The sequence below is a fragment of the Chiloscyllium plagiosum genome, unplaced genomic scaffold (genome assembly GCF_037043375.1).
Source record: "Chiloscyllium plagiosum isolate Xiang-an unplaced genomic scaffold, Cpla_swu_hap1 HiC_scaffold_17, whole genome shotgun sequence".
Taxonomy (NCBI): domain Eukaryota; kingdom Metazoa; phylum Chordata; class Chondrichthyes; order Orectolobiformes; family Hemiscylliidae; genus Chiloscyllium; species Chiloscyllium plagiosum.
Window position 1 is genome coordinate 43,327,489 of NW_028270155.1, and position 24,655 is coordinate 43,352,143.

The window sequence follows — 24,655 nt, forward strand, 5'->3', positions numbered from 1 at the left end:
AGGAGGGACTTGGGGGAGGGGTGTTGGGAATGCGATAGGTGGAAGCAGGTTAAGGCGAGGGTGATAGGCCTGAGAGGGGGTGGGGGCGGAGAGGTCAGGAAGAAGATTGCAGGTCAAGAAGGCGGTGCTGAGTCGGAGGGCTGGGACTGAGAAAAGGTGGGGGGAGGGGAAATGAGGAAGCTGGAGAAATCTGCATTCATCCCTTGTGGTTGGAGGATTCCTAGGCGGAAGATGAGTCGCTCTTCCTCCAGGCGTCGTATTGCCATGGTCTGGCGATGGAGGAGGCCAAGGACCTGCATGTCCTTGGCGGAAAGGGAGGGGGAGTTAAAGTGTTCAGCCACGGGGCGGTTGGGTTGGTTGATGCAGGTGTCCCAGAGGTGTTCTCTGAAATGTTCCGCAAGTAGGCGGCCTGTCTCCCCAATGTATAGGAGGCCACATCGGGTGCAGTAAATGATGTGTGGAGTGCAGGTGAATTTCTGAAGTATATTGAAGGATCCCTTGGGGCCTTGGAGGGAAGTGAGGGGGGAGGTGTGGGCGCAAGTTTTGCATTTTTTGCGGTTGCAGGGGAAGGTGCCGGGAGTGGAGGTTGGGTTGGTGGGGGGTGTGGATCTGACAAGGGAGTCACGAAGGGAGTAGTCTTTCCGGAACGCTGATAGGGGTGGGGAGGGAAATATATCCTTGGTGGTGGGGTCCGTTTGGAGCTGGCGGAAATGACGAAGGATGATCCGATGTATCCGGAGGTTGGTGGGGTGGTAGGTGAGGACTGGTGGGGTTCTGTCCTGGTGGCGATTGGAGGGGCGGGGTTCATGGGCAAAGGAGCGGGAAGTGGAGGAGATGCGGTGGAGAGCATCGTCAATCATGTCTGAGGGGAAATTGCAGATGGAGGACTAATTCCAATACCGAACAATCCAGATGGCCTCCTTCTTCAAAGATCGCAATTTCCCCTCAGACATGATTGACGATGCTCTCCACCACATCTCCTCCACTTCCACACCCCCCACCAACCCAACCTCCACTCCCAGCACCTTCCCCTGCAACCGCAAAAAATGCAAAACTTGCGCCCACACCTCACCCCTCACTTCCCTCCAAGGCCCCAAGGGATCCTTCAATATCCATCAGACATTCACCTGCACCTCCATACATATCATTTACTGCATCCGCTGCACCCGATGTGGCCTCCTATACATTGGGGAGACTGGCGCCCATTTGCGGAACATTTCAGAGAACACTTCTGGGACACCTGCACCAACCAACCCAAACGCCCTGTGGCTGAACACTCTAACTCCCCCTCCCACTCTGCCAACGACATGCAGGTCCTTGGCCTCCTCCATCGCCAGACCATGGCAACACGACGCCTGGAGGAAGAGCGACTCATCTTCCGCCTAGGAATCCTCCAACCACAAGGGATGAATGCAGATTTCTCCAGCTTCCTCAGTTCCCCTCTCCCCCCCCCCCCCAACCTTTTCTCAGTCCCAACCATCAGACTCAGCAATGCCTTCTTGACCTGCAATCTTCTTCCCGACCTCTCCGCCCCCACCCCCTCTCTGGCCTATCACCCTCACCTTAACCTCCTTCCACCATCGCCTTCCCAACGCCCCTCTCCCAAGTCCCTCCTCCCTACCTTTTGTCTTAGCCTGCTTGGAGGAGAAAGTGAGGTCTGCAGATGCTGGAGATCAAAGTTGAAACTTTATTGCTGGAACAGCACAGCAGGTCAGGCAGCATCCAGGGAACAGGAGATTCGACGTTTCGGGCACAGGCCCTTCCTCAGGAATGAGCAGAGAGTGTTCAGCAGGAGAAGATAAAAGGTAGGGAGGAGGGACTTGGAGGAGGGGCGTTGGAAATGTGATAGATGGAAAGAGGTCAAGGTGAGGGTGATAGGTCGGAGTAGGATGGAGGCGGAGAGGTCAAGAAGAAGACTGCAGGTCAGGAAGGCGGTGCCGGGCTGGAGGGATTCGGCTGAGACAAGGTGGGGGGAGGGGGGATGAAGAAACTGGTGAAGTCCAAGTTCATCCCCTGTGGTTGGAGGGTTCCCAGTCGGAAGATAAGACGCTCCTCCTCCGACCGTCGCGTTGTTGTGGTTTGGCGGTGGATGAGTCCAATGACCTGCATATCCTCGGTGGAGTGGGAGGGGGAGTTGAAATGCTGTGCTACAGGGTGGTTGGGTTGGTTCGTCCGGGTGGCCCAGAGGTGCTCTCTGAATCGCTCCGCAAGTAGGCGGCCTGTCTCCCCAATATAGAGGAGGCCACACCGGCTGCAGCGGATGCAGTAGATGATGTGGGTGGAGGTGCAGGTGAATCTGTGGCGGATATGGAAGTTTCCTTTGGGGCCTTGGAGAGAAGTGAGGGGGGAGGTGTGGGCGCAAGTGTTGCACCTCCTGCGGTTGCAAGGGAAGGTGCCGGGAGTGGAGGTTGGGTCGGTGGGGGGTGTGGATCTGACAAGGGAGTCGCGGAGGGAGTGGTCTCTACGGAAAGCTGATAGGGGAGGGGAGGGAAATATATCCTTGGTGCTGGGGTCTGTTTGGAGGTGGCGGAAGTGACGGCGGATGATGCGCTGTACATGGAGATTGGTGGGGTGGTAGGTGAGGACCAGTGGGGTTCTGTCCTGGTGGCGGTTGGAGGGGCGGGGCTCAAGGGCGGAGGAGCGGGAATGGAGGAGATGCGGTGGAGGGCACCGTCGACCACGTCGGGGGGGAAATTGCGGTCCTTGAAGAAGGAGGCCATCTGTGTTGTACGTATTTTGAACTGGTCCTCCTGGGAGCAGATGCGGCGGAGACGAAGGAATTGAGAGAATGGGATGGCGTTTTTACAGGGGGCAGGATGGGAGGAGGTGTAGTCCAGGTAGCTGTGGGAGTCGGTTGGTTTGTAGTAGATGTCCGTGTTGATTCGGTCGTCTGAGATAGAAACAGAAAGGTCTAGGAAGGGGAGGGAGGAGTCCGAGACTGTCCAGGTGAATTTGAGGTCGGGGTGGAAGGTGTTAGTGTAGTGGATGAACTGTTCAACCTCCTCGTGGGAGCACGAGGTAGCGCCGATACAGTCATCAATGTAGCGAAGGAAAAGATGGGAGGTGGGGCCAGTGTAGTTGCGGAAGATGGATTGTTCCACATACCCTACGAAGAGGCAGGCATAGTTGGGGCCCATGCGGGTGCCCATGGCTACTCCTTTTGTTTGGAGAAAGTGGGAGGATTGGAAAGAAAAGTTGTTCAGGGTGAGGACCAGTTCGGTCAGTCGAAGGAGGGTGTCGGTGGAAGGGTACTGGGTGGTACGGCGGGAAAGGAAGAAGCGGAGTGCTTTGAGTTCTTCGTAATGGGAGATGGAGGTGTACAGGGACTGGATGTCCATGGTGAAGATGAGGCGTTGGGGACCGGGGAAGCGGAAATCCTGGAGGAGGTGGAGGGCGTGGGTGGTGTCACGAACGTAGGTGGGGAGTTCTTGGACTAATGGGGACAGGACCGTGTCGAGGTATGCCGAGATGAGTTCGGTTGGGCAGGAGCAGGCTGAGACGATGGGTCGTCCGGGGCAGTCAGGTTTGTGGATTTTGGGCAGGAGGTAGAAACGGGCGGTGCGGGGTTGTGGGACTATGAGGTTGGAGGCGGTGGATGGGAGGTCCCCTGAGGTGATGAGGTTATGGATGGTCTGGGAGATGATGGTTTGGTGGTGGGGGGTGGGGTCATGGTCAAGGGGACGGTAGGAGGAGGTATCTGCGAGCTGGCGTTTGGCCTCAGCGGTGTAAAGGTCAGTGCGCCAAACTACTACTGCGCCTCCCTTGTCAGCTGGTTTGATGGTGAGGTTGGGGTTGGAACGGAGGGAGTGGAGGGCTGCGCGTTCCGAGGGTGAGAGGTTGGAGTGGGTGGGAGGGGTGTGGGAGTTCAGGTAGCGGTTAATATCGCGGCGGCAGTTTGCTATGAAGAGGTTGAGGGCAGGTAGGAGGCCAGCACGGGGTGTCCAGGTGGACGGGGTGTGTTGGAGGTGGGAGAAGGGGTCGTCAGAGGGTGGGCGAGAGTCTTGATTGAAGAAGAAGGCACGGAGGCGAAGGCGGCGGAAGAATTGTTCAATGTCACTCCGTGTATTGAATTCATTGACCCGAGAACATGTGGCAACGAAGGTGAGACCTCTGCTGAGGACTGATCTTTCATCCTCAGAGAGGGGCAAGGTCTTGATTGAAGAAGAAGGCACGGAGGCGAAGGCGGCGGAAGAATTGTTCGATGTCACTCCGTGTATTGAATTCATTGACCCGAGAACGTGTGGGAACGAAGGTGAGACCTCTGCTGAGGACTGATCTTTCATCCTCAGAGAGGGGCAAGCCTGCTTGGCATACCCTCCTCATTCCTGAAGAAGGAGTTATGCCCGAAACGTCGATTCTCCTTCTCCTTTGATGCTGCCTGACCTGCTGCGCTTTTCCAGCAACACATTTTTAAGCTCTGGTATTGTTTGTCGGATGTTTGTGTTATTGCAAAAACAGTATTGTCTAGAGTATTATGTCGAGTATTAATTATAATTATTTTATTTTTGAGTGATTGTTTACCAACAAAGTTTCTTCGGTATCACTGATATAATTTCTGTATGATGCAAATTTAATTCCTGAAATGCTGCACCTTTATCTCTAATGCTGCAGTAAAATCTGCTGAATAATGTATAATATATCACAAATATGTTTTTTTGCTTCGGACCATTAGAAACAGAACCCTACCATTGAAGTTTACTGATAGCGTAGGAGAATGTATTGCACCAAACAAGTTATGCATCATACTAAACAGCGTTGACATTCAACCCCTTTGGGTACTGATTGAATTAATGGGTTTTAGCTATCCAGTGTCGCATCGCTTTCTCAGCAAAACTACATTGATTGCAAAATATTAGATATATCAGCAGTAAGGCTCATCAATGTATTTTGCTCTTTTTTACTAAATTTACTTCTATTTCAATGTTTATAGTATGTATTCATAATTTGTATTGTATTTGACATTTATCCATTTTTGTTGACTTTCAGGGTCTTGCAGAAAATGATGTGGTGGTTCACGTGGCCCTGATTGCTGAAAGTCAGCGGTATGTGCTCATTAGACAGATTGTTATAAGTTTGTGCCTCATGTACTGTATTTATTTGTTCTTTTGCCAAGAGGTTATACAACTGACAAACTGAGAAAACTAATTCGTTCATAACTTGTGCCTTCAACATTGTTAACTTGCATCAAAAATTCAGGTATTGCATCTTGCAAGACTTTTACTAGCATATGTTGTAATGTTAAAAACTGAGCATTGTGTGCTTGTAGCCTGCAAGTATTTCTCAACACATATGGAATACAAACGCAAACACCACAGCAAGTAGAACCAATACAGATATGGCCCCAACAAGAGCTTGCAAAGGTAAATAATATTTATTGTAAAGCAGATTGCGTTCGGACAGCTACCTGCTATTGGAGAACAGTGAAGATGTTCAGTTATGTATAGAAATGTAGTTGTTCTGCAGTGCAATTGAGACTCCTCGCTTTACCTCATGAGAATCGTGATAAATGGCAGCTGTGTTCTGATTCAACAAAAGTAGTAATAATCATTGGCATCAAATTGCTACTACTATAATTTTTGCAAAGGTTAATTTAAACAAATGCTCTGTATTTGTTTCATTTCACAACGTTTGGCCTAATATCTTTTTAAAAATACATAAATTATGTGTTAAAGTAGTCTCCAATTTGTGCTGAATGCCAATGAGATAATCTACATGAAAAATGTAATTTCAATTATGTAAAACTGATTTACGTCACAAGGTTTGAAAAGCAAATTTTAGCTGTAAGCTGTGAGATATAAAGTTATAGTTTCAGTGTGCTGAAATCAAGACAGAGGGGCGCAATAGACAATCCTCTTTCAACATGATCAGACTTCCTTTAACTCTTTTGTTTTTTTGAACTCCACCTCAGCTTCAACAGTAGGCTTCTTCGAGTATAACACCAAGACTGAACAATACTTCACTTGTTTTCTTTAAGTATATTTTTATAGCCAAGTTAGGTAGATCTTTAAACAGGCAATGTAAGATGCATTATTGATCTGTTTCTTTATTGTCCTGTTGATCTGGGTCTCTTTGTTGAATAAGGTAACTTCAGTAGCTTGTTGCTAGGCTGTGTTCATAGTGAATGTCACCACTAGGTGGATGTGCTATGTCACAGTCTAATGTCATGTAAACAATAGAAAGAAATGGTGCTGCTGGAAACGTGAATAATAGGGTTTACCCTTCTTGAGGTGCAGATGGCAAGGTAGCAACACCTCGAGAGGGCAGACACTCCTGCTCCCGCAGAATTGATGAACCTTGGAATGAATGTCCACAGCAGATTGCGAAGGTGTTTAAAAAGTATAATGGAATACTGTCCTTTAATAGCCAAGGCATAATATACAAAAGTGAGCTGGCTATGTTACAGTTATACAAAACAATAATTACACTAGAACTTGAGTCCTGCATGCGATTCTTGTCACATTACAGAAAGGATGTGTTTAATTGGAGAGGCTATAGGTATGTATGAGGATTTTATCAGATCTAGAAAATTGAACCTATGAGGAAAGATTGGACAGGTTGGGTAGTTTCCCTAGCAACAGAGGAGGTTTAACGGGAGATTTGATTGAGGGATACAAGGTTGTGAGAGTCCTGGATAGTCCGAGTGAACAGGACCTGCTTAATTTGAAGAGGGATCCATTGTGAGGGGCATAGACTTTAAATAATTGGTAGAAGGGTTAGAACATAGGAACTAAAACCAGGAGTTAGGCAATTCAGCCTGTTGAGTCTGCTCCCCCATTTAATAGGATCATGGCTGGTCTCATCTTAACCTGAACTCTACTTCCCTGTGATTCCCCATAACCCTTTAACCCATTACTAATTAAAAGTCTGTCTTCTCCTCATCAAATGTATTCAATGTACCACTATCCACTGGACTATGAGGTACTGAATTCCACAGATTCTTGAACCTTTGAGAGAAGTAATTACTCTTCAACTCTGTTTTAAATCTGCCACCCCTTAGCCTAAAGCCATAATCCCTCATTCCAGATTTTTCCATATGTGGAATTGTCCTCTCTGCATCTTCTTTGTCAATCCTGTTTAGCATCTTACATAACCTCATTAGATCTCCTCTTATCCTTCTAAACTCCAGCCAGTATTGACTTAAACTGTTCAATTGTTCCTCATAAGAGAAGCTTTTCATCGCTGGAATTAATCTAGTGAACATTCTCTGACCTGCCTCCAATGCAGTTACATCCTCCCTTACATTTGAGGGAAGATGAGGAAAGGTTTCTACACACAAAGGGTGGGAGGAGTCTAGAATTCACTGCCTGAAAGAGCATCAGAGGCAAAAATCCTCAACTCATTCAAAAGTTGCCTGGATATGTACCTGAAGTTCTGTAACCTCCAGGGATACGATCCAAGTGCTGGATAATGGACTAGTATGGATGACTTAATTTTCAGTAGGTGTGTATGTATGAAGGACAAATTGGCTTCATCTGTACCGTAAAGTAACCATGTTTTTTTAAATATTCTAAGTATCTGAAGAGGAAAAATATGCAAGGATGTAAGGAGGATGACAGTATGTGAATTGTTCCTTAGGAGGGCCAGCATAAGCACAATGGGTTGAATGACCTGTTCTGTTATATACTATGAAAGACTAAAAAAATGGGCAGCATTCCTGTGGATGACAGGAGAAGTTAAATAGCAAGGAGAATGATGATGAAAAACCTGATACTCAAGCAAGTTAAGAAATTAATGGTGGGTTTAGAGAAGATGTGAGTGACAGTAACAGAATCCGCTGTCTGGAAAAATGAAGCCACAGTTTATGATCTAAACTTATTGAATTTATTTCGGAGTCCAAAAGTGCCTAATCGAATGATGAGATGTTATTCCTCAAGCCCCTTACATTGTGCTTCGTTGGAGCAGTATAGGTGGCTAAGACTATAGAGATCAGATTGGCAATGGGACACAGAATTAAATTGACAGAGGACTGGAAGCTTAGGGCTGCACAGACTGATCAGAGGTGCTCTACACAGGTCCACCAAATTGACCTTTGATTTCTTCATTGTAGAGGAAAATGTGTCAAACACGGCAAATATAGTATCCAAATCGAAAAAGATATAATTAGTTTTCTGTTTAACCTGGAAGAAATGTTTAAAACACTGGTCAGTGGAAAGGGAAGAGAACAAAAGCAGCTGTTGCGTCTCTGGAGTTTGCATGGTTAGGTGCTGTTTTGAGAGATGATTAAAGAGTGAATCAGATTGTAACAAAGGGGCAGACACTCAGGAATGCTGAAAGAAGACGTAGGGAATATGTGATTGTGATCACGTTGTGTTGGAGCTTGTGGAGGATAATCTGTCTGTGGAGGCTGAGGCCAAGGTGAATCTTATCCTGTTTCTGAACGGGAAAATAAAAGGTGAGTAAAAGTACAAGAACAAGCAGTCAGAGGCCCTTTCAATCTCTGAAGGCGTAGTCTTGTTTGAGGAAAAATGAGGATGCATCAAAAACATCTGATATGGAAGTTAGACTTTTCAGAATCAGATACAACATCGAGAAACTAGGAAATGGGATACAGCTCCTAAGGGAAGCAGGGTTAGGAGGAGATGTAGCCTCTCCTAGCATGTCAATTTGCTAGCCATCCCATAATCCACTGTCCTCACCCTCTGTGGTCTGAGACCCACCTGGTGATCCATCCCTCACCAAACCACTGACTACTCTAAGATCTACTACTCTGAGATCCTGCTGACCACTGACAATCACAGATGCCACCCTTTACAACCCAATGTCCTCAATTAATCTGACACAACATAAGTCTCCAGGTCAATTACTGATCCAAGGGCAGCCATTCACTCAATATTAAAACCAATCTCTGATGCCAATTCAATGCCCTCCACCTTCCAACACTACTGCAACATTTGCACATTCTGCAGGATAATTGTCAATCTCCTTCACCCTTTGATTGTTCCCTCCCCTCCTTCCTGGTCCCCACATCTTCAATTATGGGCCTTCCTTCCTGACAGGCAACCAACATGTTCCATTTGGCTGGCCATGAGCAGGGGGAAAAAAAGATCAAATGTTGTCTTGCTATTAAATTTACTTCCTCTGTGAAGTGGAGTGTATTATTCTTGAAAGCCATTTGATGGGAGATGCAAATTAAGTCAATCACACTTAACTTGCATATGACAGCAAAATACTGTAGATTCTGGAAAGTTGAAACAAACGCAAGGAATGTTGGAGAAACTCCATACATCTGGCAGTATCTGTGGAGAGAGAAAGAGAGCTATATTACTTTGCTGTTATTTACTAGATTGATATCTGGGTTGTGTTATGACAAAACATTGGACAGACTGGCTTGTTTTCTTGCTGAGTAAAGATTCACTGATTCAAGTGTATAAGATCCTGAATACTCTTGACAATGTGGACATGGAAATGCTCTTTTATGGATGAATCCAGAACTTAGAGACTGTTTTAAAATTATGGGTCACCCTTTTGGGACAGATACAAGGAGAGTTCCTTCTCTCTGGAGGGTTTTGCGACTTTGAAACTCTGCCTTAGAAGGTGGTGGAGGCGAGGTTGTTAAAAATGTTTAAGGCAGCAGTCAATCAATGTTTAGTACGTGAGAGATTCAAAGGTTATCAGGGTAGATGGGAATGTGAAATTCGAAACACAAACAGATCAGCCATGCTCTATTTAGATGACAGAGCAGGCTCAAGGGGCTGAATGGCTTGCTTCTGATTATAACATGTATGAATGTGTGTGGAAATATATATACATTGAAAGAGAGACGGTGTGCAACCCTGGACTAGGCATTTCAGCCCAAATACCCACAGCTTCCCAACAGCATTCATGCTCCATGTCACAAAGCTATATTCATGCTCGGTATTCCTCAATGGAGTGCATGTTATGTAAACTCCAAGATGTACATACTCCGTATTCCTGGTCAGCTTGCACCATTTTTATTACTCTAACAACATTCATACTCTACATCACCCCAACACTGTGCATACTCCATGAGGAAGTGGTAGATGTGGGTACAATTGCAACATTTAAAAGACATTTGGATAGGTACGTGAATAGGAACATTGTGGAGGAGTATGGGCCAGGAGTAGGCAGGTGGAATAGTTTAGTTTGGGATTACGTTCGGCGTGGACCGGTTGGACCAAAGGATCTGTATCTGTGCTGTATGACTCGATGACAGTGTAATGCTCTGTATCACCCCAACAGTGTGCATGCTCCGTATCGTCCCTACAGGATGAGTGTTCCATATCACCCTGACAGCATGCATGTTCTGTATCACCCCGAAAGAATGGCATTCACCTTCCATAAAACCCCCATAAATAGACATTTTTTTTAATCACCCCAACAGCGTACATGCTTCTTATGGCCTCAACAACATGCTGCTTTGTACTCCCCCCACTAGCATGCATGCTGTGCATTACTCAATTCCATCTGCTGAATCCCGGGATAGTCCCTGCATCACATCCTGTGAAATTTGTTTGATGAACCAGAGCCAAAATATCTTAGTTAGGAGGCTGTTGGTAAACACTGAACAGATCAGCAAGCAGCAGTTCGAGCTGAAGAATGAGGTAGTCCCCAGGAAGCACTCCATACCACTAATGATGTGTTTGCATGCCATGCTGTGCCCCCACTGCCCTCCAAGCACCACCACCATTTTATAACCTCAACGCAGCTGATTCTGATAAAATTCAGAAATTTAAAGATCCAGCTGGGCATTTCCCTCATTTCTGGAATCACCTGGAAGCTTACATTTAAATGAGAGGGACCTGGTGCAGTTTTACAATTACTGAGGAAAAGAAAGACGATTGAAAACTTAATGTAACTGCGGTGTCGCAATTACATTGACCCACCCCTGCAACTGGCATGCCTCCCCAGGACACCTACCTCAGCCTCAGACTCCTTACAGTATCTAGACATTCCCTGACCTGACACACAGCCTTGAACCTCACCACAGATCCTGCCATTCGTCCTTGCCCCATGGATCCGCCCAATCACACTCAGCACACCTCCCTAACCACCTCATTATGCAGACACTGACACCACAACACCCTGCCACAGGGAACCCACTCAGAGTCACAGAGATGTACAGCACGGAAACAGACCCTTCAGTCCAACTCATCCATGCTGACCAGCTATCCTAACCCCAATCAAGTACCATTTGCCAGCACTTGGCCCATATCTCTCTAAACCCTTCCTATTCATAAAACCATCCAGATGCCTTTTAACTGTTGTAATTGTACTAGCCTCCACCACTTCGTCTTGCAACTCATTCCATACATGCACCACCCTCCGCATGGAAAAGTTTCCCCTTAGGTCCGTTTTAAATTTTTCCCCTGTCACCTTAAACCTACGCCCTCTAGTTGTGGACTCCCCCACCCCAGGGAAAAGACATTGCCTATTTACTCAATCCATGCTCCTCATGATTTTATAAACTTCTATAAGGGACCCTCTAAGGAGTACAGCCCCAGCCTATTCAGCCTTTTCCTATAGCTCAAATCCTCCAACCCTGGCAAAATTCTTGTAAATCTTTTCTGAACCCTTTCAAGTTTCATAACATCCTTCTGATAGGAGGTAAACCAGAACTGCACACTATTCCAAAAGTGGCCTAACCAATTTCCTGTCAGTTGCAACATGATCTACCAACTCCAATACCCAATTCTCAATGCTCAGACCAAGAAAGACAAGCATACCAAATGCCTTTTTCACTATCTTATCTACCTGCGACTCTACTTTCAAGGAGCTATGAACCTGCACTCCAAGGTCTCTTTGTTCAGCAACATTCCCCAAAGCCTTACCACTAAGTGTATAAGTGCTCTGATTTGCCTTTCCAAAATGCAGCCTCACATTTATCTAAATTAAACTCCATCTACCACTCCTCAGTCCTTTGGCCCATCTGATCAAGATCCCGTTGTACTCGGAGGTAACCTTCTTCACTGTCCACTACGCCTCCAATTTTGGTGTAATCTGCAAAATTACTAACTATACCTCCTCTGTTCACATCCACATCATTTATATAGATGACAAGATGTAGTGAACCCAGTACCAATCCTTGTGGCACGCCACTGCTCACAGGTCTCCGGTCTGAAAGGCACCCCTCCACCACCACCCTCTGTCTTCTACCTTCTAGCCAGTTCTGTAACCAAGTGGCTAGTTCTCCCTGTATTCCATGAGGATATACCTTGCTAACCAGTCTACCATGAAGAACCTTGTTGAATGCTTTACTGAAGTCCACTCCTGCCCTGGACATGACAGCTGCCTTACCACTACTGGACATGCTCCTCTCCCCACTAGGACCAAAACCTCCTTTTCAAACTCCCTCTCCTCCCCCATTAGTGCATCCAACATCTCCCACCCAGTCGACTCTAGCCTACTCTTTAGTAGTCCAAAGAAAACAATCCAAGCTTATTCAGCCTCTCTTCAGAGTGAAAGTGAATCACCTTTGCACTCCCTCTGCTGCAATCAGATCCTTCCTCATGTTTGTTCTGATGAGTGCAAGGTGAAAAGTCTTCGCAACCTGTCTCTCTTTGCAGTAATATTAAAATTCTGTACTATAAAGGAATTGATCTATAATTTAGTTTGTCCACCATTTAGGATTATAACGGCATTTCGACTTCTATTAGCATCAATTGTATATAATTAGTAGGTTTAAATGTTCTTAGAGTTAAGCATAGTTACTTTGCAGCAAAACTGTTTATTTTTGTACTTGAGAAATAATTCTAGAGACACGTCTGTTTTCATCAAGACTATACTTGCAGGCCTATCTCTACCTCGGTGTAAATAAAAAACTTAAATTGTCTGGAAGGCCAAACAGACCCATTGGATGCATTGGAACGTCAAAGGTCAGTGTTTCAACGTATTGGGAAAATTATATAAATTAGTTGTTGCCTCTATCGTGATAAGTTCACAAATTTAATAATGCGAAGGATATATTCCAAAATACTGTGGAAGCTTATTATGTAGTACTTAATCTCTTGTGGCATTCCAGATAAACCTTGGCTAGAAAAGTAAGGAATAATCAGCCCAGAGAACAGTAAGATTTATAAGATTTATTTTTGTCATAATTTCTAAGACATTCACAATAGCTAAACTTAAAGTAGCATTGAAAATAATTTAGTTAGAATGCATTGAATTTCACTTTTCGCAATATAATTTACTAGGCAAGAATTAAATTGTATTCAGATTGCTTGAAGTAATTAAATAAGTACGATTGAAAGGTGTATGTCCAATTGGAATTCACAATATCTAAATTTAAGTACATCTTTAATGGGTTTATATGTCTGATGGTTGAGCTATGTCTGTTACACAATGTTAATCATGGTGATTAATCTGGTGTGAATGTAAGTAAGTATATAATTGTATCCACATAATTTGTGATCAAGGTTGAATTATACCAGTGTCATGAATAAAAACAATATTTATTTTCTTTCTATATGTAAAAAGTCTTTTTTACTCATTAAATTCAGTTTTCAATCAAAATTACTTCTTTTTCTTGCAGCTTTACAGAATTCTAGGAAAGACAGTTGTATGCTATCCCATTGTGTTTGATTTGAGTGACTTTTACATGAATCAAGATGTCATGATGCTGATTGATGACATAAAGGTAAAACTAGGGAATATGAGAGTCTCTATTTATCCTGACCCAAGAAGTGAATGTTAATAGAAAAAAAAAGCCCCATCGTCTTTCAGAAAAGCAAACACTAATTCATTTTTGATATAGCAATGGCTAAGTGGGGTTAATTAAATAGCATGTGTGTTCATGTATAAGCCTAAATGAACTGCTTTACTTTGAGGAAAAGAAGAAGCATTGAATTTAATAAATTAATTTGAGATTTTTTTCAGGCTGTAAAATGTTTGTGAAATCTAAGAACACCTGCAATGAAATTAGTTCACACTTAAATAAAATCATTAAACAATTCTTCTTTTCAATTGTGTGGCAACAGCTATAGTTTATTCCACTGATTTAGATGATAGCCTGAAATTGATGCCACCAAAAAAGTCCATTTTTAATATTAATTTGAGATATTTCATCCTATAATCATAGACTAGAGTGAGGACTGGTTTATTAATTTTGGACTTGCATCAACAGAAGGTATTTTACTAAGCCAGTTTTGCAGAATTTTAATTTATTTTAAAACATTATGGCATTCTAAATATTGCATGTTTAATTTGTTATAAATATGGACGAGGTGATGGTCTTATTATCATTAAGACTATTAATCCAGAGACCCATGGTAGGACTCAGATTCCAATCCTACCATGGAATTTGAATGCAATAAAAGTCTGGAAGTAACGATTACCATAAAATCATTGCCAATTGTCACAAAAACCTATCTTGTTCACTAATGTCCATTAGGAACGGAAACCGTCATCTTTACTTGGTCTGGTCTACATGTGACTCCAGACCCACAGCAATGTGGTTGACTGTTAACTGCTTTCCAAAATGGCCGAGCAAGCCACTCAGTTGTAACCTTCACTAGAAAGTCAGCAGCCAGTGATTTCCATATCCCATGGATGACTTTTTTTTGTTTTAAAAAGTTTGTAAAATTTATTGAGTGTTATTTTGTTCCTCTTGCACAATTCTACAGATTGATTGTAAAAGTAGAATTGAAGTGTTCAAAAGTATCATAGTTGATTTCAAGACTGAGGAGCTTCATCTGCTTGGTAGATGGGAGAACCTGGAATTGTTCTTCATAGGGAAAGTTGAAAGGAAATTTGTTAAACATGTTCAAAACTGTGAGAGGTCTAGATTTTGATTAGAGAGAGAAACAGTTCCTTTTCACCAAAAGGTCAAAAAGCACAGGACATGGGTTTAACGTGGTTGGTGAAAGAAGCAACAGCAGCAGAGCAAAAACATTTACCGCCTGATTCGTTCTTTTCTGGAAAACACTATTTAAGAATGTGGTGTAGATTAATACAATCAGGGCTTTCAAAGTGGGTTGTAATAACAGCTAAAGAGAAAATTGTAGAAAGGAAAGAGCAGGGAATTAACTGATTTGCCTCAGAAGGTTGTCACCAACATTGTAGGCTCAATGACCTCCTTCCTGCTGTAGCCATGTTATTGTTGTGTAAATCTCTAACATTTCTTAAGTTGCTCATAATTTCAGTTAGATTCTTGGGTCTCAATTACTGAATCCAGTTAGAGGACATGTATATTGTTGAATTGTCAGGCCAGAAAGATTCCAAGCTAAACGTTCAGTCAAGTAATGTAGTTGGTATGAGTATTCATTGGCTATATAAAAAAAAAGTGGTGTTGGTTCCTGTTCTTGCTCCTCATTACTATTCATTAATTTCTGCTGGAGTGTGTGCATACATACATGAATATTAGTTCAGAACAGGATTACTTCATGTGTGATTCCATCCTTCACCACAGTCACATAGCCCACCAACTTTCAGAATCTAAAGGTTGCATGGAAAGAAGTAGCACTTGAGCAAGACTGACTAGTGCACTTACTGCATAAACAACTGCTGGCGATTAATATCAGACTTTGTTAACTTTGGTTTAATAATTCTTGGTACTCTTGTTGTGGTATAGGTACTGTGATACCTAAAGTTATTTTTCATGTTAACGATGTTACAGTCTGTGGCAAGGTAGAGTAGAGTAGAGAGTTGCTTTTTATCAGTCACATTAACCATATACAACTGATACAGTAAAAACAAGTCAGCGTTCCTCCAGGACCGAGGGTACTATATGGACAGTATAAACTACACGGGCGGCAGTGGTACAGTGGTTAGCACTGCTACCTCGCAGCACCAAGAGACCTGGGTTCAATTCCCTCCTCAGGCGACTCTCTGTGTGGAGTTTGCACATTTTCCCCGTGTTTGCGTGGGTTTCCTCCGGGTGCTCCGGTTTCCTCCCAGAATCCAAAAATGTGCAGATTAGGTGAATTGGCCATGCTAAATTGCCAGTAGTGTTAGGTGAAGGGGTAAAGGTAGGAGAATGGGTTTGGGTGGATTATGCTTCGGCAGGTCAGTGTGGATTTGTTGGGCCGAAGGGCCTGTTTCCACACTGTAAGTAATCGAATCTAATCTATATGCTTGTACATGGAATAAAGTGCATGAGAAATGCAAAACACACAAGTTACAGTGTAATAGAAGAATGATTTTAAAAAAAGATACATTTCTCGCAGCAATTCGAAGTTGTGCAAAGAATTTCAGATGGGAAAGAGTCCGATCATACTGTGTTAAGGAGCCTTATGGCTTGGGGAAAGAAACTGTTGGCCGTGAGAGACCGTGTGCTCCGGTAACTTCTGCTAGATGGCAGGAGGGAGAAGAGTTGAGTGAGGGGTGTGTGGGGTCTTCCACAATGCTGTTATCCTTTTGGATGCAGCGTGTGGTGTAAATGTCTGTAATGGAGGGAAGAGAGACCCCGATGATCTTCTCAGCTGTCCTCACTATCCGTTGTAGGGTCTTACAATCCGCGATGGTGCAATTCCCGAACCAGGCAGTGATGCTGTGAGATTGGCTTGTTACATTGTTCTCATGTTGTTAAAAATGTTGATGAAAATCATTCCTATTGGCATTTATAATCTGAAAAATGACTATTTTTATGTGAATTTGTTTTCTGATTGTTTCCTTTATTTAAGTGGTAGTTGCGTTGACTGCCCAAAGTTTTTTGAGCTTCGCACCTAGTTTGTTCAACACCTCTCTAATTGTGCTTTACTACTGTTCTGTGAGGGTAAAATATACGTTATTGGGTAACTCAGAAAATGTGTTTAAAAGATATGATGGTTCACTGTATAGTCTCATGCATTGCACCATATTTCAATAAAATTGTATATAGATAATTGAATTGACAACTTTTCCAATATTGTATCCATTAGCAAGTTGTTCCACTTGTTTACAGAATTTACTACAGTTTACTAAACAATATTGGAAGATGAATCGGCGCCCTCTTTTCCTTGTGCTAATCCGTGAAGATAACATAAAGTAAGGAATAAATCTGTTATGGATAGTTTTCCTCACAATCTATTTCCAAATATTAAATCATAGAAGAAATGTAAATTTATCATGTTTTGCTATTTAGAGGGAGTCGTCTCAATCCTGTGTTGGACATGTTGGCAGCATTCAAAAATGGTATTGTTGGTGGAGTGAAAGTTCATGTTGACAGACTTCAGGTACGTTTGTGCACATTTCTATCTTTTATGGACTGTGTATGGTATTACTTAAGTGAATAAAAAAAATCTGTGATTAATCTACACATAGTAAAAATTACTAGCTTGATTAATTGCTGATTTTTTGGCTGAACCGAAGTCTTTAAGCAATATCTAAGAACAAAGTCAACACAACAAAGTGACATAAGATTAAGTCAATTAGGAGAAAGTGAGGACTGCAGATGGTGGAAATCCGAGTCGAGAGTTTGGTGCTGGAAAAGCACAGCAGACCAGGCAGCATCTGAGGAGCAAGAGAATTGACATTTCCGGCATTCAATTCCCCTGCTCCTCGGATGCTGACTGACCTGCTGTGCTTTTCTAGAACCACACTCTTGACATAAGATTACGTCAGCGAAATAATTCTGATCATATAATGATCTAATTATTAATGCCTTCATTTTGCTTCTTTAGTTTGTCAGATGATTCAAGTTATATTTCATTCATTGTGAAAATTGTTTCAACATAATATTACAGTTGTGCTAGGCGGGTGATTACTCATGCGGAGAGAAATGCAATAAGAAATTATTCTCTTTTAATTGTATTTTTTCCATATTAATATGAAAAATTGTGCAAAATCCCCAAACTAATACATTAAAGTGATGATGTTTTATGTATGAATTCGTCAGAAATTGTTCATGATTGGGTTAACCATCATGATTTCAAGTTCTGAATATGACAGATTGGCTTCTGAAATTTTTTGACAGTGGTGAATTGGCTTTTTTTGATTTTGGACTGGAGGAAAGTTTACAATGGCGTTCCCCAGGGGTCAGTAATGGGTCCATTGTATTTTTTGATATATATTAATGACTGCGACTTGAATGTACACAGCATCATTTCAAAATTGTGAATACCATAAAATTTGGAAATGTAATGAACTGTGAAGAAGATAGTGATAGACTTCAAGAGGGCAGGTTGGTGAAATAGGTGGCATTAAGGCAAGTGTAAAGTAATATGGTGTGGTAGGAAGAATGAGGAGAGGTAATATAAATTAAAGACTACAATTCTGATGGAAGCAAAGATTCCCTAGAGCTATGTATGCACACATCATTGAAGATAGCAGGACAGGTTGAGAAAGTGGTTAATAAGTTGAAACTTTATTGCTGGAACAGCACAGCAGGTCAGGCAGCATCCAGGGAACAGGAGATTCGACGTTTCGGGCACAGGCCCTTCTTCAGGAATGAGCAGAGAGTGTTCAGCAGGAGAAGATAAAAGGTAGGGAGGAGGGACTTGGAGGAGGGGCGTTGGAAATTTGATAGGTGGAAAGAGGTCAAGGTGAGGGTGATAGGTCGGAGTAGGATGGAGGCGGAGAGGTCAAGAAGAAGACTGCAGGTCAGGAAGGCGGTGCCGGGCTGCAGGTATCCGGCTGAGACAAGGTGGGGGGAGGGGGGATGAAGAAACTGGTGAAGTCCAAGTTCATCCCCTGCGGTTGGAGGGTTCCCAGTCGGAAGATAAGACGCTCCTCCTCCGACCGTCGGGTTGTTGTGGTTTGGCGGTGGATGCGTCCAATGACCGGCATATCCTCGGTGGAGTGGGAGGGGGAGTTGAAATGCTGTGCTACAGGTTGGTTGGGTTGGTTCGTCCGGGTGGCCCAGAGGTGCTCTCTGAATCGCTCCGCAAGTAGGCGGCCTGTCTCCCCAATATAGAGGAGGCCACACCGGCTGCAGCGGATGCAGTAGATGATGTGGGTGGAGGTGCAGGTGAATCTGTGGCGGATATGGAATTTTCCTTTGGGGCCTTGGAGAGAAGTGAGGGGGGAGGTGTGGGCGCAAGTGTTGCACCTCCTGCGGTTGCAAGGGAAGGTGCCGGGAGTGGAGGTTGGGTCGGTGGGGGGTGTGGATCTGACAAGGGAGTCGCGGAGGGAGTGGTCTCTACGGAAAGCTGATAGGGGAGGGGAGGGAAATATATCCTTGGTGCTGGGGTCTGTTTGGAGGTGGCGGAAGTGACGGCGGATGATGCGCTGTACATGGAGATTGGTGGGGTGGTAGGTGAGGACCAGTGGGGTTCTGTCCTGGTGGCGGTTGGAGGGGCGGGGCTCAAGGGCGGAGGAGCGGGAAGTGGAGGAGATGCGGTGGAGGGCACTGTCGACCACGTCGGGGGGGGAATTGCGGTCCTTGAAGAAGGAGGCCATCTGTGTTGTACGTAAAGTGGTTAATAAAGCATGCAAGGTCATTGGCTTTATAAATAAGATGCATAGAGTACAAAAGTAAAAAATACTACTTTTATTGAAACACTCTGTAAGAGTGTGGTTCTATACTGCAATAGATATTTCATCTTTTTAGGAAACAGATAAAGATTTCAGAGACACTTCAGAAAAAAATTACAAGAATAGTTTCTGGGTTGAGAGACTAATTAAATGAATACATTGGAGAAGCTGGGCTTGTTCTTGGAGAGGATAATATTGCAAGAAGGCTTAATATAGAGGTTCATAATTATGAGAGATCTTGGCAGACTTGATTGAAAGAAACTTTTCCCATTGGCAAAAGACTTGAGAATTAGAGGATATAGTCTAATAACAATTAGCTAAAGAATTACAGACACCATGATGGAATTTTGCTTAATGCAGCAAGGGGTTAGGATCTGGAATATTGAGAATATGGCTGAGAATATGGTGGAAGGGGATTCAGTCATGGTCCTTAAAGGGGAATTGAATGAGCACCCAAAGGAAAACACTAGACAGAGGCTGATGTTGGACAGTTGTTTTTCAGACTGGAGGCCTGTGACCAGTGGAGTGTCACAAAGATCGGTGCTGGGTCCTCTACTTTTTGTCATTTACATAAATGATTTGGATGCGAGCTTAAGAGGTACAGTTAGTAAGTTTGCAGATGACACCAAAGTTGGAGGTGTAGTGGACAGCGAAGAGGGTTACCTCAGATTACAACAGGATCTGGACCAGATGGGCCAATGGGCTGAGAAGTGGCAGATGGAGTTTAATTCAGATAAATGCAAGGTGCTGCATTTTGGGAAAGCAAATCTCAGCAGGACTTATCCACTTAATGGTAAGGTCCGAGGGAATGTTGCTAAACAAAGAGACCTTGGAGTGCCGGTTCATAGCTCCTTGAAAGTTGAGTCACAGATAGATAGGATAGTGAAGAAGGCGTTTCCTTTATTGGTCAGAGTATTGAGTACAGGAGTTGGGAGGTCATGTTGCGGCTGTACAGGACATTGGTTAGGCTACTGTTGGAATATTGCGTGCAATTCTGGTCTCCTTCCTATTGGAAAGGTGTTGTAAAACTTGAAAGGATTCAGAAAAGATTTACAAGGATGTTGCCATGGTTGGAGGATTTGAGCTATAGGGAGAGGCTGAACAGGCTGGGGCTGTTTTCCCTGGAACGTTGGAGACTGAGGGGTGACCTTATAGAGGTTTACAAAATTATGAGGGGCATGGATCGGATAAATAGGCAAAGTCTTTTCCCTGGGGACAGGGAGTCCAGAACTAGAGGGCATAGGTTTAGGGTGAGAGGGGAAAGATATAAGAGAGATCTAAGGGGCAACTTTTTCACGCAGAGGGTGGTGCGTGTATGGAATGAGCTGCTAGAGGAAGTGGTGGAGGCTGGTACAATTGCAACATTTAAGAGGCACTTGGATGGGTATATGAATAGGAAGTGTTTGGAGAGATATGGGCCAGGTGCTGGCAGGTGGGACTCGATTGGGTTGGGATTACTAGTCGGCATGGACAGGTAGGAGCGAAGGGTCTGTTTCCATGCTGTACATCTCTATGACTCTATGACTTGCAGGACTACAGGGAAAGGATAAAGGAGTACAGTAAGCTAAATGGATCTTGCAAAGAGTTGGTACCAACTCCATGGGTTACCTATCCTCCTTCTCTGCTGTAACCATTCTATGATCCTAATCTATGAGCTTATGAATAATGAATGGGCTAAGATGCACATTTTACTTGTCAAGGCAATTAGCTACTTCCACGTAATATGTTTGGAACTGTTGGCCAGTTTCTATTCATTCATAAAATGAGGGCATTGCTGGCTAGACCAGCATGTATTCCCCATTTTTTATTACTCATGATAAGATGGTGCTAAACCACCTTCTTGAAACACTGCACTCCTTGAGGTGTGAGTCAAAGTATTTCATCCACTGACAATGAAGGACTAGTCATACAGTTTCAAGTCACGATATTGTGTAGCCTGGAGGGAAATTTTGCAGAACGAGATTTAAACTGAAAGTGATAATAGCTTTGCTTTGCTACTTGGTGAATAGAAGCATTGAAAATCTCAAGACGAGATGGGGCATTGATACGTCTAGATCACCATCCATAATAATGAAATGTTTCATTTCAACTTCATTTATATACAACTTCATTTTTATAGAACCTCTTTGATCATAACTGTCCAAGGCATTTGACAGGAGTATTGCAAAAATAAGTTTGACACTAAGCCACAGAAGCTAATAAAGTAAATGAGACGTGGCTTAAGGAGCAAGAGGCTGAGAGGCGCTTATGCAGCTGAATGTATGGCAATTAAAATTGGCAACAGGCCAGAATTGGTCGAGCACAGAAACCCAATTAGAATGCTTCTAACATGAGATTGCAGAAAAGGTGGGTGCATTCTTTCAAAAGAAGCAGTAGGAAAAGTTATTAGAGACAGGACAGTAGTTTGCAAGGATATTAGAGTCAAATATAGTAGATTGATGGGGAATGATGAAGGTGAAAAAAGGAACTAATAACAATAGCAGCTGACATGTAGGCCAGGAAAGGAGGTTACATGATAAGCAGTTTATGAGAAGAACCAAGGGACTGAGGAGGCGAGATTCATGGATAAGATGAATTTGAACAGACTAAATTGTAAGATGGGAGAAAAATCAGAGAAAGTTATGAGTCCATGACTAGGGAAGGGAATAACCTTTTGGGAAGCTTATCCTGATGGATGAAGGGAAAGAAAACAGCATTGCAGTTGAATTAATTGTTTCAGTCTTGATGTCAAGGTTTATAAGCTTGTCACATTTGTTGGAGGAAAAGCTGGCGGAAACAGGAGAGAGGGATTTAAGAATGCAATTCATAATGGAAAACAGAAGCTGTGGGTTGTCTTTCCAAACTAGAATGATATTGAACAGTGAGCAGAACCTGATAGGGCATTACGTAGATGAGGCGATAAATAGTGAATTATCAACTGAAGCTTCATTGCTATTGTACGGCAGATTCTTGTTGAGATGTTGGGAGCATTGCCTTCCTAGAGAGCTAGCAAGAGATTCTCAGCGCCTCCTTGAGAAAGCCAGAGATGAAAAAAACTGCAGATGCTGGAATGCAATGTAGATAAGCAGGAGGCTGAAAGAACACAGCAAGCCAGGCAGCATCAGGAAGTGGAGAAGTCAATGTTTTGAATGTAACCCTTCTTCAGGACTGGGGGTGGGTGTGAAGGGAGTTGTAGATAAAGGGGGGAGAGGGGTTGGGGGGAAGGTTTTGGGTGGGGAAAGGGACAGAATGGTGAGGTAGGGATAGGTGAACGTAGGTAGAGAGTTCGACCTGATTGGTCGATGGAGGAATGAACCCTTCCTTCCAGCTACCAACCAGATTCATTCCTCCCTGAAAATGTGTTGCTGGAAAAGCGCAGCAGGTCAGGCAGCATCCAAGGAGCAGGAGAATCGACTTTTCGGGCATGAGCCCTTCTTCAGGAATCCTGAAGAAGGGCTCATGCCCGAAACGTCGATTCTCCTGCTCCTTGGATGCTGCCTGACCTGCTGCGCTTTTCCAGCAACACATTTTCAGCTCTGATCTCCGGCATCTGCAGTCCTCACTTTCTTCTAGAAGATTCATTCCTCCCACCAACCAACCAACTGAAATAGCTCCACAGAAACCGGTATCCTGTCACCATGTCACCCTTTATTTATATGTGAAGAGTCCTTGACATTGATCCAGCTCCCTCAGAGCCAGCTCTCAGAATGAACAGGATTTCTGACTCTCCTGTTCTTATCTGTCAGCCCAGGGCTCCCTGATTAGACCAGATTAACAGTCCCAATTGAGGAATTCATATGAAGCCCACCTGGCTGACCTTATTACAATCACTAACCAGACTGTGGAGAGAAATCAGAGTCGATGTTTCGGGTCCAGTGATCCTTCTTCAGAATGGTCTGAAGAAATACCTGAAATGTTAACTCTGATTTCTCTCCACAGATGCTGTCAGACCTAATGACATTTTCCAGCAGTTCCTATTTTTGTTTCTGATTTCCAGCACTGCAGTTCTTTCAGTTTTTAAGTCTAATTACATACCTTCCCTACTTTCAAACCCATCAACAGAAGTGAAAATTCCACCGTAATGTCAGAAAAATGTCAACCAAGTTTCATGCAGCAAGTTTATTCCTGATTTTATTTTTCTGAGCTGCATATATTTCCTCTAACTACAATAATGAATTGTAATTCTTCAATTGTGTTATTTCATCAGAATAGGTCAATATACCTTACAATTCTTCAAGATATTGATTCTGTATTAGAAGCATCTAAGTTTTTGTGTGAAACATAGTTTCATTTAAAAAATAAAATACATTGCTATTTTATCCAGCCATAAAGATCAAATGTAAAGCACTAAAGACAGTGGCCTAATATAGTATAAGAAGCTGGGAAGTTGTCTCAATATATGAGTTGTCTCACCGTTTTTCATTGGCTTCAATATTAGAGAGGCCGTATTAGCACAGAAATGACTATAAGTTTGTAAATGTGTCAATCTTTAATTTAAGGTATGAGGATTTGTACATCATTTGTTATGGCAGAATGTTAAACTGTTGATCATCTGAACTGTTAAATGGATTGCTCAAGTTGTACATATCAACTAATTTACAGAAAAAATAAAAATTATCATTGTGCATTTAATGTTATACTCTTTGTGTGATATACCTTGATATGAATGAATAGATTTAGTTTCTTAACTAATAGTAACAATGTAATGCAATCGTAATGTCTACCTTATGAAAACCATGAATAATATAGCAATATTTTCTTTCATAAACAGCTCTTTCTGTTTTTATTGCAGACATTAATATCTGGTGCAGTCGTTGAACAGCTTGACTTCCTTCGGATAAGTGATGAGGAGGAGTATGGCCCAACTTCAATCCTTTTATCCAAATAACATATTGTGTTTTTATTTGAAAATGTCTTTCCTTAACAGGATAAATTTGAGAAATCTGTTTTTCAGAATTCCACAGTTTGTAAGTTTTGAGGAGCTGGAATTTCCGAAACATTCAAAAGTAAAGCGGCAATCAAGTGTACCAAATCCTATGGACAACGAGCAACAACCTGAGATAAATTTGCATGACTGGATGTTTGCCCCCACAATGGAAATTCTGGAAAAGCTGTCTGTATGGAAATAAATTACATTTAATGCTCCACTAATACCTTTATTTTCCTCTTTGTCACATCAAAAATATAGTTTGTCTTCATATTGAAGTATATAGACAATTTATATTCATGCAAAATATTGGGAATTCTAAGACATACTGAGGATAGAGCTAGTGGATATCACACGCCATCTCTTTAATAGATTACTGTGCCCAATTCGTGCTGGTTCTCT

At 43.1% G+C, this 24,655-nt stretch overlaps 1 protein-coding gene across 3 annotated transcripts in view; it reads left to right on the top strand.

Annotated features, from left to right (window-relative positions):
• The window catches only part of phkb (phosphorylase kinase, beta), a 349,249-nt gene that overhangs the window by 271,666 nt on the left and 52,928 nt on the right, over nucleotides 1-24,655 (top strand). For all 3 annotated transcript variants that reach the window (XM_087995880.1, XM_043706918.2, XM_087995881.1), the window contains 8 exons: nucleotides 4,987-5,042; nucleotides 5,267-5,360; nucleotides 12,750-12,833; nucleotides 13,490-13,594; nucleotides 16,838-16,920; nucleotides 17,018-17,108; nucleotides 24,119-24,180; nucleotides 24,281-24,443. In XM_087995880.1, coding sequence (XP_087852006.1) covers nucleotides 4,987-5,042; nucleotides 5,267-5,360; nucleotides 12,750-12,833; nucleotides 13,490-13,594; nucleotides 16,838-16,920; nucleotides 17,018-17,108; nucleotides 24,119-24,180; nucleotides 24,281-24,443 — 738 coding nt within the window. The remainder of the gene's footprint in view (nucleotides 1-4,986; nucleotides 5,043-5,266; nucleotides 5,361-12,749; nucleotides 12,834-13,489; nucleotides 13,595-16,837; nucleotides 16,921-17,017; nucleotides 17,109-24,118; nucleotides 24,181-24,280; nucleotides 24,444-24,655) is intronic.